Source organism: Gracilinanus agilis, chromosome 5 (genome assembly GCF_016433145.1).
Source record: "Gracilinanus agilis isolate LMUSP501 chromosome 5, AgileGrace, whole genome shotgun sequence".
Lineage (NCBI taxonomy): Eukaryota > Metazoa > Chordata > Mammalia > Didelphimorphia > Didelphidae > Gracilinanus > Gracilinanus agilis.
In genome coordinates this window covers 216,037,783-216,051,075 of record NC_058134.1, presented here as the reverse complement: position 1 = coordinate 216,051,075, position 13,293 = coordinate 216,037,783, and the positions used below count along the sequence as shown (strand labels likewise).

Below are 13,293 nucleotides of genomic sequence, written 5' to 3'. Positions count from 1 at the left end.
GTCTTACAAAAAACCATTAGTAGAGGATGTGTAATCAAATTGGCTACATTTTTTTTTTTTTTTTTTTTTTACATTTTTAAACCCTTAACTTCTATGTATTGGCTCCCAGGTGGAAGAGTGGTAAGGGTGGGCAATAGGGGTCAGGTGACTTGCCCAGGGTCACACAGCTGGGAAGTATCTGAGGCCGGATTTGAACCTAGGACCTCCCGTGGTCTCTAGGCCTGACTCTCAATCCACTGAGCTACCCAGCTGCCCCCCCTGGCTATATTTCATATATGAACTTGGGGGAAGGATGAAGACCATCTCTGGCAGAACCTACTAAGTTGGGAAAGATTCAGTCCAGCAAGAAGCTGGTTTCCAGGAGGTTGGTTCCTAGTCTTTTTCTTGGCCCTCATGAACTTGAATGGCCTATAGTTTGGGGCTGCAAAATGGAGACAAAATTTGCCCCAAGAAGTACTGGTTGCAGAGAACCTCAAGGACATTTTGGGAGGTCTGAGGATCCCTGCCACAGTCAAGCAAGTCACTGCCAGCAAGAGGGCCTACTTTAAAGTCCATTTGCATTTTAAATATGCAATGGGAAGTCACAACTGGAAGGGATTCTACTATCACCTGACTTCTTAAGAATCTAAATTTTTAATAAATTAGGACCATAAGATTTACACCTGAAAAGGATCATGGGAAATGCTATCTCCCCTTATTTTGCAAATAAGGAAACAAGTCCACTTGGGTTAGGACTCGGAAGACTTGAGTTTAGACCCGAGCCTATAAAGCAGGGTCTACTTTTAGCCTTTTTGGCCACACTGGGGCATAAGGTAATGACTTAAAATGGGCAACAAGGAAGACTTGTCCTGCCCATGATAGGTAAACCCTTTTACATGAAATCAACAACACAGTAAAGAAAAGGGTTTATTTTTTTCCTTTTACATACTTACAGAACTCAAGCAGACAGATGAGTAATGGGGTTTATTTATGGAGTTTTCCATTTTTTTTTTTTTAATATTTGGTTAAACAAAATACATCCTCTGTAAACAAACCCAGCACAAGGCCAACAAAAGGGAAGAAGGGAAGCAAGAAAAATAAACAGCCTAGGGTTGCCCACTGATGGGCAATAGGGCCTGGAGATCCCCTTCCTTGGAGGGACAGGGGTCTCCATGCCCTTGGGCATCAGCATGGGTCCCTGTTCCTGAGCACCAGAATTGGATATGAACAGAGAAACCAGCCCTGAAATGTTTATAAAGCGTCTTTGCATATTCCATTGGCTTGTGGACTCCATGTGCATGAGGCCTCTTGTGCCATTTGCATGGATCTAGCAGGTTCCTTCCCAGTAAATGGCTTGCTGTCATGGACAGAGCTCTTCCTACAGGCCCACCAAAGTTGGCTGAATCTTCTGGCTGGTGGTGGTGAATGGAATGTCATCGTGCAGGGTCACAGAGCTCCCCAAGGGGCCAAGCAGCAGGTCTAACTAGTGTGAAAAACAGTGCAGGAGACATTGCGGCCAAGTGCTGGGAGGGGATGATGCAGGAACTGCTTTCTGGCCGCCATCATTCAGCATAAAAAAATGGCCTTGGTGGATTGTAGGTAAGTGTGCAGAAGTGCTGGTGTAAACATGCGCTCCAGTCACAGGTGGGAGAAAGCTACTGATAGCTCAGGCCAGCTTGGCCTGCTCAGGCTTGACGTATGGTCCTAGTTCTGCTGCTGGAGAGAAGTGTGCCCATGTGGCAGCGTTCACCCTTACCAGTCAGCACCATCACTCGTCTCCATTTCTAAGGGAGCCACAACAGCTCAGAAGACCAACCAGGGTAGAGGGAAACAAAAGCCATTATTTGCCTGTGGCTCTTATCTTCCAGAATTATAAAAGTGGCCACCTGTAAAGGCTGTCAGCAGATGGTCAAAGGCCACACCCCACAATATTCCCACTACCTGATTTGGGGGCTCTGGCTCTTAAGAGTTGCCTCCACTCCCAGTCCTTCTGCTAGCTCCCAACACTTTGTGCTCTTCCCATCCTCAACGACTACAATTCCTTTAGAAAAGAATGTTCTCAGCTCAAACTTATCCTTTTGAGACCCTTGGGGTAAAGTTGGAGACATCTCTTCCTTTTCTCCTACAACCTCCTCCCCACTGAAACATCTCTAACGTGGTGAAATGGTGGGGACTTCATAGAACCAGACACCCAAGGCCAGGTTACCCCCTCCCATAGTGTATGGATTGCTCCCCAACCCTTGCCCCTCCTGAATGTGACACATTTCAGCTAATGCCCAAGATAAAGAAATTTTCCTCTTGAAAAATACTCACAATGGGCCTCTTTTCTTTTAGAGATATGCTCTTAGATGAGGTGGGGCTGAAGGTTAGAATCATTCAGCATGCTGTACCACTGCTAAGGAGGGTTATGGAGATGATTTCCTGAGAGGCCCCTATGCTTCTGGCCCTCCAAGTCAGTCAACCTGGGCTTTATGAGTATCTTCAGACCCATAAATTAGACAGGAAAGGGAAAATGGAGGCAGCATGTCCAAATAGGGGGCAGCAGGTGGTAAACTCCAGCAAAGGTTGTGTATCAAATCCAAAGTATGGCCTTTATAAGGAAGAAGTCAATGCTAGGACCACCTTTTCTCCTCTGCACTTAAAGGAGCCTAAGAGAAGGTGAACAGTGTCCTCACTCACTCACTTCCTTCCTTCCTTTCTTCCTTCTCCAGGAACAAGTGACTGCCCCATAACTGACCTATTGCACTGTAGAGTCTGGGAAGAATGAACCCAACAAGATGTGGGGGCAGGAAGAAGAGACCTGTGGTGAAACAGGCCACACCACTATGAAGGCTCTCAGGGGAGGGGAAGGCTTGGAGTTAGAGAGGGAAAGAAAGGCAGAGCTGGGTTACATGTCTGCCCTCCAAGTCTGGCGGGCCTCCACCTCTTCTGGGACGACCAGCAGCAGCTCACAGTTCTTCCCTCGGAGCTGATGTTTCAAAAATTTCCTGTGACAAGAAGGCAAATTAATGAGAAAGAAGAGAAAGGCCGCAATGATGGCAAGCTCTTAAGGCAGCCCATTCCCTAAAACATGGACTTTGTTGTACCTTCCGGAACCCCAAATGCTCAGCCCTATGCAGACATTTGTATTATGAAAATTCACATCCAGCCTGCCGAGTATGAAAAAGTGAAAAGGCTTCCACTTTAATTTTTTAAAGTTATTTCTGTGGGCAGCTAGGTGGCCCAGCAGATGAAGCGTCAGGCCTGGAGATAGGAAGTCCTGGGTTCAAATGCACTTCCTAGCTATGTAACTCTAGGCAAGTCATTTAACCTTGTTTGCCTAACCTTTGCCTTTCTGTCTTGAGTTGTTACTGACAGAAAGTAAAGGTTTAGGGGGTTAAAAGTTATTTCTATGGTCTTATGGAAAGCATAGGGGGGAAAGTGAAATAAAGGCAGCCATGGAAACTCTGTCCCTCTCCTTTCTTGGTCAGTCCTGTCCCACCCCCCCGCGACCCCCCCAACAAAAATGAAACCAGTTTCTCCTTCAAACCTACAGAACTGGCCTGCTTCAACAACAGAAGAAGCTGAAGGCCCACCTGAGCTCGCTCTCGCCTCCAATCCACTCGGGCATCTTGAGCTTGGAGTCAAGGTTGTAGTAGGTGCCCCCCACCTCTCGGACACAGATCCAATGCTGCCTTTTGAGTGGAAGCTTCAATGGACCCCAGCAGAGGCTAGAGGGGAGATTCATGATGAAGCCCATGACATTAGAGAGGGCAATGACACTGACATCCCTGAGGAAAAAGAAATGAAGCAAAGCTTGGAAACAGTCCATCTGTTCCCCAAGCTTACTGGACTTCAATGGCCATAATCATCCACCTCCCACTCATGCCATCAGTCCTAAGGCTTAAGAGGGACCAAGCTGTAAATACACAGTGTCAGGCTGCAGCCAGCCAGGGCTGGTCTCCGTTACCTTCGCTTGTCCCACCAAACTGCTTCATAGCCCTTGGTCTGAAGGGCCGCCATGATGACATTCACATCGTAGTTCCCATTTCCCAGCATGCTCTTCTTGTGGGGTGTCACCATGGTGTTTGGAGACAGTCTGCAAACAGAGGAAGATGGACTCACTCTTAGGATCTGATAGGGTTAATGGGTCCCTCCCAGGTGTGCCCAAGTGACAGTTAACAGAGGGTTCAAACACGTGACTATCTAGGTCCATCCAGAGTATAGGCATTCCCATTTTACAGGTAACCAAACTGAAGGGCAGAGAGGGGACCAGCCCTGTCTGTGCTCATAAAGCTTTTGAGGAGCAAAGCCCAGACGCAAACACACTCTCCTGATGCCCAATCTAGCCCCCTTGCCACATTATGTGTCTTCTTGCCCAATGCCACCCTGAATATTAAAGAGGATGTTCAACCTTACTCAACCCTACACTTGTTTCCTGAACATTATTACTCTTCATCATTGGACTCTGCTTCAAAGAGCAATTTAGCTAAATCCCATAAGAAAGCTAGTTTTCTGGTGTGGGCTCTCTCTTTAGTATCAGTCTATCACTTCTTGGCCTGTAAGATCAAGTGTAGTACCTTTAAGTATCAGTCTGGAGATTATACCGACCATAAAGGGCTCTTTTGCCATAGAGAATCCCCTGCCAGGATGGTCTGCCAGACACCACTCCGCCACCCCAACCCCACCCAAGGGATAAGATTCATTGGAGTGGGTGTCTACATCAGCACTTTGAATTGCTCTTGTGATTCCACATATTTTAACTGTTTGGGTTGTCTATGGTAAGTTATCTTCTTGTCCTTCAATATTGGGGACCCTGGATTTTAAAAGGCCATGCTAGGTAAGTACCCTGAGCTGAAAAAGCTCCAAGTGTGGGCCTCATCACAATTGACTGTTCATCATGCCACCATACCTGGCCTCCACATGAGGCTATGATAGCTAACTTTGGAAAGGCCCTTTTCCATAAGGTTGATCACTAAAAAGCTGTACCATGCACCACACAAAAGTGCTAAGATATATAAGATATCTGCCTTCTACCTCGCTGATAAAATTGTGGGTCTCTCAAGTTTAGGTGATTTAATAAAAAATTAGAAATGTATTGGGTTAAATCATCCTTGTCCTTTTTTTCCACTACACTGCCATCTACATACCAAACACTGATATTTTTACTAGGTGTTTGTGTTACTCCCTTATTCAAAACTTTCCAGAAAACGGGAAAGGACTTACTTGCCTGTCAAAAATATTCATAGCTGCTCTTTTTATTTATTAATTTATTTATTTTAAGCCCTTAACTTCTGTGTATAAGCTCCTTGGTGGAAGAGTGGTAAGGGTGGGCGATGGGGGTCAAGTGACTTGCCCAGGGTCACACATCTGGGAAGTGTCTGAGGCCGGATTTGAACCCAGGACCTCCCGTCTCTAGGCCTGGCTCTCAATCCACTGAGCTACCCAGCTGCCCCTATAGCTGCTCTTTTTGTGGTGGTAAAGAATTGGAAACTAAAGGGACATCCCTTAATTGGGGAATGACTGAACAAACTAGTATATGATGGTGAAAGAATACTGTTGTGCTCTAAGGAATAATGAGCAGGATGATTCCAGAAAGACCTATATGAACTGATACAGAGTGAAATGAGCAGAACCAGGAGAATGTGTACACAGTAACGGCAATAGTATGGAATGATCAACTGTGATAGACTTTGCTACTCTCAGCAATACAATGATCCAGGACAATTCTGAGGAACTTATGACAACGAATGCTATTCACCTCCAGAGAAAGAACCATTGGAGTTGAAAAACAGAAGAAAGCAGATGATTTTTCACTTCTTTGTTTTGGGGTTTTTGTTTTATAAGATTATTCACTTATGAAAATCAATAATATGGGAATATATATTGTGTGATAATACAAAGTGAATTGTTTTGCCAGCTCTGGGAGGGGAAGGGAAGATGGGAGAAAGAGAATATGAATCATATAACTTTGGAAAACTTATGGGAAAATTCATTATTAAATGAAACCCGCAAAAAAAATCAATCAATTAATTAATTAAAAAAACTTTCTAGAGTTCTCCTCACTGCCAACAAAAGGGCTTGTCTTGTCTAGAGGTGGCAGACTGGGACCTTGCTCTTGATGGAGCTGCCATGTTGTTCTCTCTCCTTAGGAGGGAGGGATGCTACAGCCCAACCTCCATTCCCTGCTCTTCTTGCAATCCACTAGCTTGGATGTTTCTCTGTTAGTAGTAACTCCCTCTCCCTTACCAATGAGCCTAAGGCTCTGGGTCTAAATGGAAGGTACATTCTTTGTACAAAAAGCCTAAAGACAGATGGATAGCAAAACCCAACTCTGGCATGTCATTCAAAGTCTACCACTGGGCTCTCAACTGCCTGCCTTCCTAGCTCCCTTGTATGAGGCTCTGCTCTGTGGGCCTGGTCTCCCAAATGAAATTCTTTCCCTCTCTGTGTTTTGTTTCACCTCCTGACCTCCACTCTCCCATCTAAAAATGGGGCTCTAAATTCCCTAAGGGCCTTATACTTCTCCTCCTCACCTTATGCCTGCACTTCAGGACCAGCATTCCTGCCTCAAGTCTTTCCTCACTCCCATTTACCCTCCAGGCAAAAGTGGCCACCTAAAGTACTAACCTTGACCCTCCCCTTCTTGAACTCCAGTGGTTCACAGCAGATCAATCAGATACCTCAAACCTTGATAGTTAAGTTTTTGGAACACTTTGGCTAGGGATCAGCTAGGTGACTCAGTGGATTGAGAGCCACATCTAGAGACAGGAGGTTCTGGATTCTAATCTGATCATAGATATTTCCTAGCTGGGTGACCCTGGGCAAGTTCCTTAACCCCAAATGCCTAGCCCTTGCTGCTCTTCTGACTTAGAACAAATACAAGGTATTGATTCTAAGATGGAAGGTAAGGGTTTTTAAAAAAAACAACTTTGGTTATATACAAAGTCAGTCTACCTATTGCATGTCTCTGTTCTCAGCACCCCCCAGATTCCCCAATTCTGGTTATTTGATTCTTCTTCTTTTTGTCCTCCCTACATGATGACCATGGGCTCTTCCTCGACAAGGGGGGCTCTTACTACACTGGAACAGCCTCCTAAGGCCATCCTCTGCACACTGCCTCCAGAGGAATCTTCCAAACATCTTTAATTGAACTCAAATAAATTAAGTACCTACTATGTGCAGGTCAGTGTGATGGGGAATTGGGAGTTCACAGACAATAAGAGAAAGTCTCTGCCCTGCTAGTGAAGACCACAGGTCTCCAAATAAACAGATAAAAGGTCATGTGAGAAGGATCATGGAGGCTGAGGGAACAATTGATCTATCAAGTGATTGACAAGGATGGAGCCATCGCCTGAGCTAGCTTCCTTAAGGGAGATAAAGCTGATGTGAGAATGGCCATGGAATGAAGAGCACACACAGGGCAGGAGATGGAAAGCCAAGGCAACAAAAGGGGCAGGTTGCTGGATGGTGAGGCCCTTTTAATTATCCTCTAGGCTTGGAAGCAGGAGCTTGGCGTGGGCACTGGTTCCTTTCTTTGAGTAGCCTGATGGAGCTGTGGTCAGGTCAAGGCCAGATGTGACAGGCCTTCCTGGGCACACTAAACTGCCTTTCACTGGGCAGTCCAATGAGAAGGCTGGGGTTTTAGGGGATGTCATGAGCTCCCAGTTACCTTTGGAACCTGATCTCACAGGCCTTCCTCATCTGCAGACAACTGGCCTCCATATTTCTCTCAATAAACACGAGGCTCATTCCTGCCCCTGTCCCTCAAGCTCCCTTCCTAGTTCCTAGAATGCTCTCCTTACCTGTCCAAGTCCTGAACTTCCTTCCAGATTTACCTAAATCTTCATCTCCTCCAAAAAGCTTTCCCCAAGAGTGCCAAGATTAGACCTGTAACTAAGGAGACCCCCACGATGCTGCTAACCCCGAAGGGCTAAAGAAGAGAGGTCTAGAAGGCACTTACACCTGGGAGCCAGTCCCTCAGCCCTTTCCCCGAGTTCTTTCTGCACTCCCAGCCTAACACTTAATTATATCCTACCTTGCATGTTTCCTGCAGGTAAGATTCATCTGCTCAACTAATTAAGAGCTCCGCAGGGGCTGGGACGCCGTCTTCTGCTGCTGTCCCTACAGCCCTTAGGTCAGGGCTTGCCACAAAGGGAGTGCTTTGTGACTCATCAAGCCCAGCTGGAAGCATCCTCAATCTCATTCCTGGACAAAAGCATCCGGTAGTATGGCACTGTGCTCAGTACCTCAAACCCTACAGGACTGCCTCACCTAGGCTCAGCCCCAAGCCAGGTCCTAGGGATGGTGTGGAGTCCCTTCTCCAAACAGCCTGGGGGGCCCAGGAATCAATTCTAAGAGGTGCCCTCTATTGCTAGAGAAAACCCCTGGTAAGCACTCCAGGAGAGGGGCACTGGGCAATTCCCCCCCCCCCCCCCCCAGGACAGCTGCCCTCAGGCTGACAGGCCAGAGGGTCTGCTGAGTCCTTCCAGTCAGTGTGACAAGCCTGAGAACTTGTCTGCCCTGCTTAGCCTCTAGGAAGTATCCTGCTGTCACCAAACACATCACAAGGCCCCCATCAAGGAAGCTTCCATCCCCTACTTGTGAAGAACATTCTGCTAGCTTGAAACTAAAGAGACTCTCATAATGCTGCTACTCCTGAAAGGTTGAAGAGAAGCCTGGAAGACACTTACATTTGGGAGTCAGTCCCTCAGCTCTCTGGGTCCTAGTCTCTGCCCTTGTAAAAGGAGGGGGTTGGCCTGGATGCCTCCTCTGAGGCTCGCTGGCCTGTCACTGGAACTCTTCTCCTCAGTTTCCTCCTCTTCACACTCAGGGGGTTGGCCTAGTCTTTGCACTCCCTTGCAGCTCCAGATTTCTCTTCTTTTCCAAGCCCCTCCCCTGCTGGGTCCTAGTTTCCTCCTCCATAAAAATGAAGGGGTTAGCGTCGATGATTGATGGGGTCAGTGCCCTCCAACTCTCCCTTCCCAGGCAGATGATTTCAGAAACATTTCACCAGCACAGCTCCTCTCCTATCATCCTTTATTGGGGTCTTTTCAACCTCTGGTTCGAATGCCAACAGTCCCTAGGAAGCTCAGCAACCTTTCGTGGTTCCCCTGCCTACCTCTCCTTTGCCCCCCACAGTCTGGCCCCAGCCTCGTTTCAGCCTCCTTCCCCTTCAGACACTGAATGCTCCACTTTCTGTGCCCGCAACCCCAGACCACACTGGGTTCTGGATGTAAGAAATGTTCCACCCTTCTTAAAGGTCCAACTTAAGCAGGCTCCATCCAACTGGCCACAAAGCCCAAAGCATCCCACCTTGTTCACACGAGTCTGCTCTCATCATCATCTAGTGTCCCTCCAAGGGGATGTCTTTCTTATGCACTCTGGAGTCCCTCACACTTCCCTGCCTCTTCTTCCAGTCACAGGAAATGGGCCTATGGTTTCTCCCACACACCTTGGCCAGACAGCCAGGACAGCCTCCTTCCCACTTTGGAGGCACCTGCTGTCAGGTCCTTAATAGCTGGAGGTAAAGAACCAATCTTTCAGTCACTCCCCAGGGCCAAATAAAAAGCTCCATGGGAAAGGCAGCTGCTAATCTATTTTCTCCTCCTCCAGGGGTATCTACTGACAAAATAACTTGGACCAGGAAGTGCTCAGTAACACTGGCCAGCTTCATGGACCAAGAGCAGAACAGTTCCTACTCTCTCCTCCTCCATATATTGTGATGTGATCATGGGGCGAGTTATTTTACCTCCTGAATGGAGGGAATTCTGCTCGTCTCCTGCCAATGGCCATGATGCAGGCTAATGAGATCTCTGCCAATGTAGTCTACAAATAAAGTTACTGTTGACATTAGACAATAATTATGCCCATTAAAATGTAGTTGGCCCATGGAGAGCAACCGCTTTTTAGGAGAAAGGTGATGGTGCTTGGAAAGAAGGTGCTTCTTCCTAGCTGGAGTTCAGCCCCATGAGGCAGCATTTCTAATTCAGAAGGAATGAACTAGGGAGGTCTCAAAGCATCCCCTTTCTGTGTGAGGCCATCACCCCAGAGGGTCCCTAAGCTTCCCAAGCAGGCCCAGCTCCTTCTAATTGAAAAGCTTTAATAGGCTCACAGACAGAGTTACTTGGGGTTCATCCAAAAACTGCCGAAATAATCCTCATGACCTCTGAAAACACCCAAAGACAGGAACTCAAAGGGCAGAGCTCTGGTCCTCAGGCAGGGCAGCTTTTAGTCTTCTGACAGGGAGGGTCATTTTTAGGGGTGTATATGTGCTTAAGGAAATTTGAAACATCTTCACTCCTTTCCCTCCCCTAGGAAAACTAGAAATCCCAAGCATCCAGGTGACAAGAACCCCAGGTGAGAAAGTAATCCTCCTACCTCTGGAAAATCTCCTGTAGTGTTTCCCGGGTGAAGGCATTGCTGTCCTGGAAGACATTGTTGAGTGCATGGAGGGCACACAGCTCACGGCGCTGCTTTTCATGGTAGATTTGGGAGGGCGCTGGCTGGGGTAGTTCTAATGATTCTGATTTGGTCTTGTCACCTCTCCATGGCATGCAACTCATGTTTTTGTTTTCCAGAAGGAGGTGGCCTCTGAAGCTCCCTACCTTTCCCCTCCAAGGAAGAACGTAGCCTCCTGGATCTTTCTGGAATTGGTGGGTTCACCTCAGTCTCTAAGGGCCATGATTTCCCTCGGAGAAGAGGTTGAAACAGCAGCAGTAACAAAACCCTCCAAAACCCTATTTGCAGTAGAAAAATAAGTCTTTATGCCTCAGTTTATTTTGCCATTATCTCTACAGCTAAAGTGCTGGATACCAAAAAAATGTCCAGAACCCAGGACCATTGTCTTCTTCCTTGCCTTAGAGAACAAGTGAACTTCAATTGAAGGCAGCCAAGGGGGCTGGATCACATCTCTCTTTTTCTTCCATCTCCCTCAGTGAATGAGAAAGGGAGCAAGGTCAGGCTAGCAGGTGGTGGCCCAAGGCCTCAGGGACCGCACCCTTGCCTTTGGGGGCAGGGCTCCATCCCTTTGGGAGCTGCAAGATGCCGCCCAACACATGCCAAGGTGGAAGAGGGCAGCGCCGCATAGGCAGCCAGGAGAGACCGAGATGCCTTCCTTGGGGCTCCTCCTAGGGCCCTGCAGAAGAGAGGAACTCCAATCAGCATCCCTGACAACAAGTTGCTTGCAAATGACCAGAAGCCAGCAAACAGGGCCAGACAAACAGACCAGAAGCCAAGCACAGATCAGAAGCCAGGGTCAGAGATGGAAAGGGGGATGGGGGCTAGGGACAAAGCCCAACAGGGAAGTAGGAGAGCAGGAAGAACTAACAGGATTGCTGGGGCAAACCCCACGCCCTGCCCCTAGGGCAAGGTTTTGGGCAGGGAGATCCCAGGATTGGCAGGAGAAATCCCCAGGTCAGGGATCCCTTCGGTAAAGCAGGCGGTTACCGGGGGATGGGGACCAGGTGGAGAGGGAAGAAATCATTCTCACTCCAAGGTTCAGGGCCCCTGCCATGAGGATGATACCCAAGGGGAGAAGGCATTTTAGCCTCCACCCCTCAAAGAGCATAAAGCTGCCAAAGGGGAGTTGGGGGGGGGGGCAGGAATCCCTTTCTTTTCAGGATCTCCTAAATAACTCAGCTACACGTAGGGGGTGCACAATTTAGAAGGGGGAAGGAAATCCCACAGAATACATAAATCCCTCCAAAGGAACCTGGGGGGTGGGGGGACGACGACAGACTGAGAGGACTCCCTAGTCCTCAACCCTGCAACAGAGCTCTTCTAAGGAGGGATTCCATCATCTTCAGCCTCCCAAGAGCCTTAGAAGGGGGAGATTCCCCCTGTCCTCAGCCCCTATGGGCCCCCAAAGGGGGATCCCCTCATTCCTCAATTCCTCTCCCAGCCCTTAGAGACTGAGTCCTCATAGAGAGATCTTCTCATCCTGAGCCCCCTGTGAGCTTTCAGAAGGTATCCCCTCAATCCTCAGCAATCCCACAAGCCCACAGAGTGGAAGTCCTTTCGCCCTCGGTTCCCCAAGACCCACTGAGGGGATCCTCTCATCCGGTCCATAAGCCCACAGGGTGGGGACTCCTTCGTCGTCTTCAGCCCCAAAGGGGAATCTCAACATCTTCGTTATCCCCAAGAACCCAAAGAGGGAGAACCTCTTGTCCTGAGCCATCTATGAGCCCACAGAGGGAGGTCTGTTCGACCTCAGCCCCCACGAGCCACAGAGGAAGATCCCCTCATCCTTGACCCCTCAAGAGCCCACAGACAGGGGATTCTGTCGTACTCTGGCCCCCATGGGCCTTCGAGGGGGGATCCTTTCGTTCCTCAGTCCCCCAAGAGATTTATAAGAAGGGATCCCCTCATCTTGAGCCCCCTCCTCTCCGAAGCCTCCCGTCCCCTCTAGATGGGTTTGGGGGGCGCAGAAGGCTGGAGGGGGCTCCCCTTCCGCCGCGGCCCGCTGCCCGCGTCCCCCACACTCACCTCCGCCGCGGGACCCGGCCCCGACCTCAGCACAGTCTGGGGGGAGTGGGAGAGGAGGAGGAGCAGGAGCAGGGAGCGAGCACCGGGGACGCGCGCGCGTTCTCGTGCTCGACGTCACCGGCCCTGGCCCGGAGGCGCGTGCTCGGGAAACACCCTCTCCCCTTCGCTCGGGCGGCCTCGGGCCCCGCCCCTTGGCCCCGCCCTCCCTAGCCTGCACCTTGTGACAAAGAACGTCACGTCGACGCACGCACGTCCCGGCGCGCCGGCAGCAGCGGACACGCGCGTGAGACGTCAGCGTCAGCGTGGCGAAGAGGATGTGGGAGGAGGGAAAAAGGAAGCTCGGGGCTATCCGCCCCTCCTCCATCTCTCTTCCTCCTCCTCTTCCACCCTCCCTTCTCCTCTTCCCTCCCTCTTCTTCCCCTTCTCCCCATCTTTAGTCTTCTCTTCCTCCTCCTTTCCCTTTCATCCCTCTTTCCCCTCTCCTCCTCCTACCCTCCCTCCTCTTTTATCTCACTCTTCCCTGTCTCAGTTCTCTCTCCCTGGACCTTCCTTCCTCGTTCCCTCCTCCATCATCCCCACCTCTCTTATCTCACCCCTCCCTACTCTTCCTCTTCTTTTTCGCCTCCCTCCTTCCCTTCCTCCTCTTTTCCTTCCTCTTCACCCCTTTCCACCCTTTCCCCCCATTCTCCTTCCCTTCTCCTGCAGTCCCAATACTCTAGCCTCCTTGGGGCTTGAAACACTTGACCCGTGACCCTTGCTGGGCATCACTTTTACCTTAGGGCTAGATTTTTGGTCGAGTGTCAGGAAAGAGGCAGGCAGTGATGGTGCTGCTGCCCCTTTGTCTGCCCT

The 13,293-nt window shown here is 49.3% G+C and overlaps 1 protein-coding gene across 2 annotated transcripts; it reads right to left on the bottom strand.

Moving 5' to 3' along the window:
* Positions 1-724: 724 nt before the first annotated feature.
* On the bottom strand, positions 725-11,045 carry JOSD1 (Josephin domain containing 1). 2 transcript variants are annotated; one of them, XM_044677559.1, is made up of 4 exons: positions 10,339-11,045; positions 3,929-4,057; positions 3,555-3,749; positions 725-2,966 (listed from the first exon to the last, which is right to left on the bottom strand). In XM_044677559.1, exons 1-4 carry the CDS (start codon positions 10,521-10,523, stop codon positions 2,867-2,869), a joined length of 609 nt encoding a protein of 202 aa, XP_044533494.1. In that variant the 5' UTR covers positions 10,524-11,045; the 3' UTR covers positions 725-2,866. The 2 variants fall into 2 exon arrangements, with proteins under 2 accessions (XP_044533494.1, XP_044533495.1); XM_044677560.1 differs by having other exon boundaries at positions 3,555-3,689.
* Positions 11,046-13,293: the final 2,248 nt, after the last annotated feature.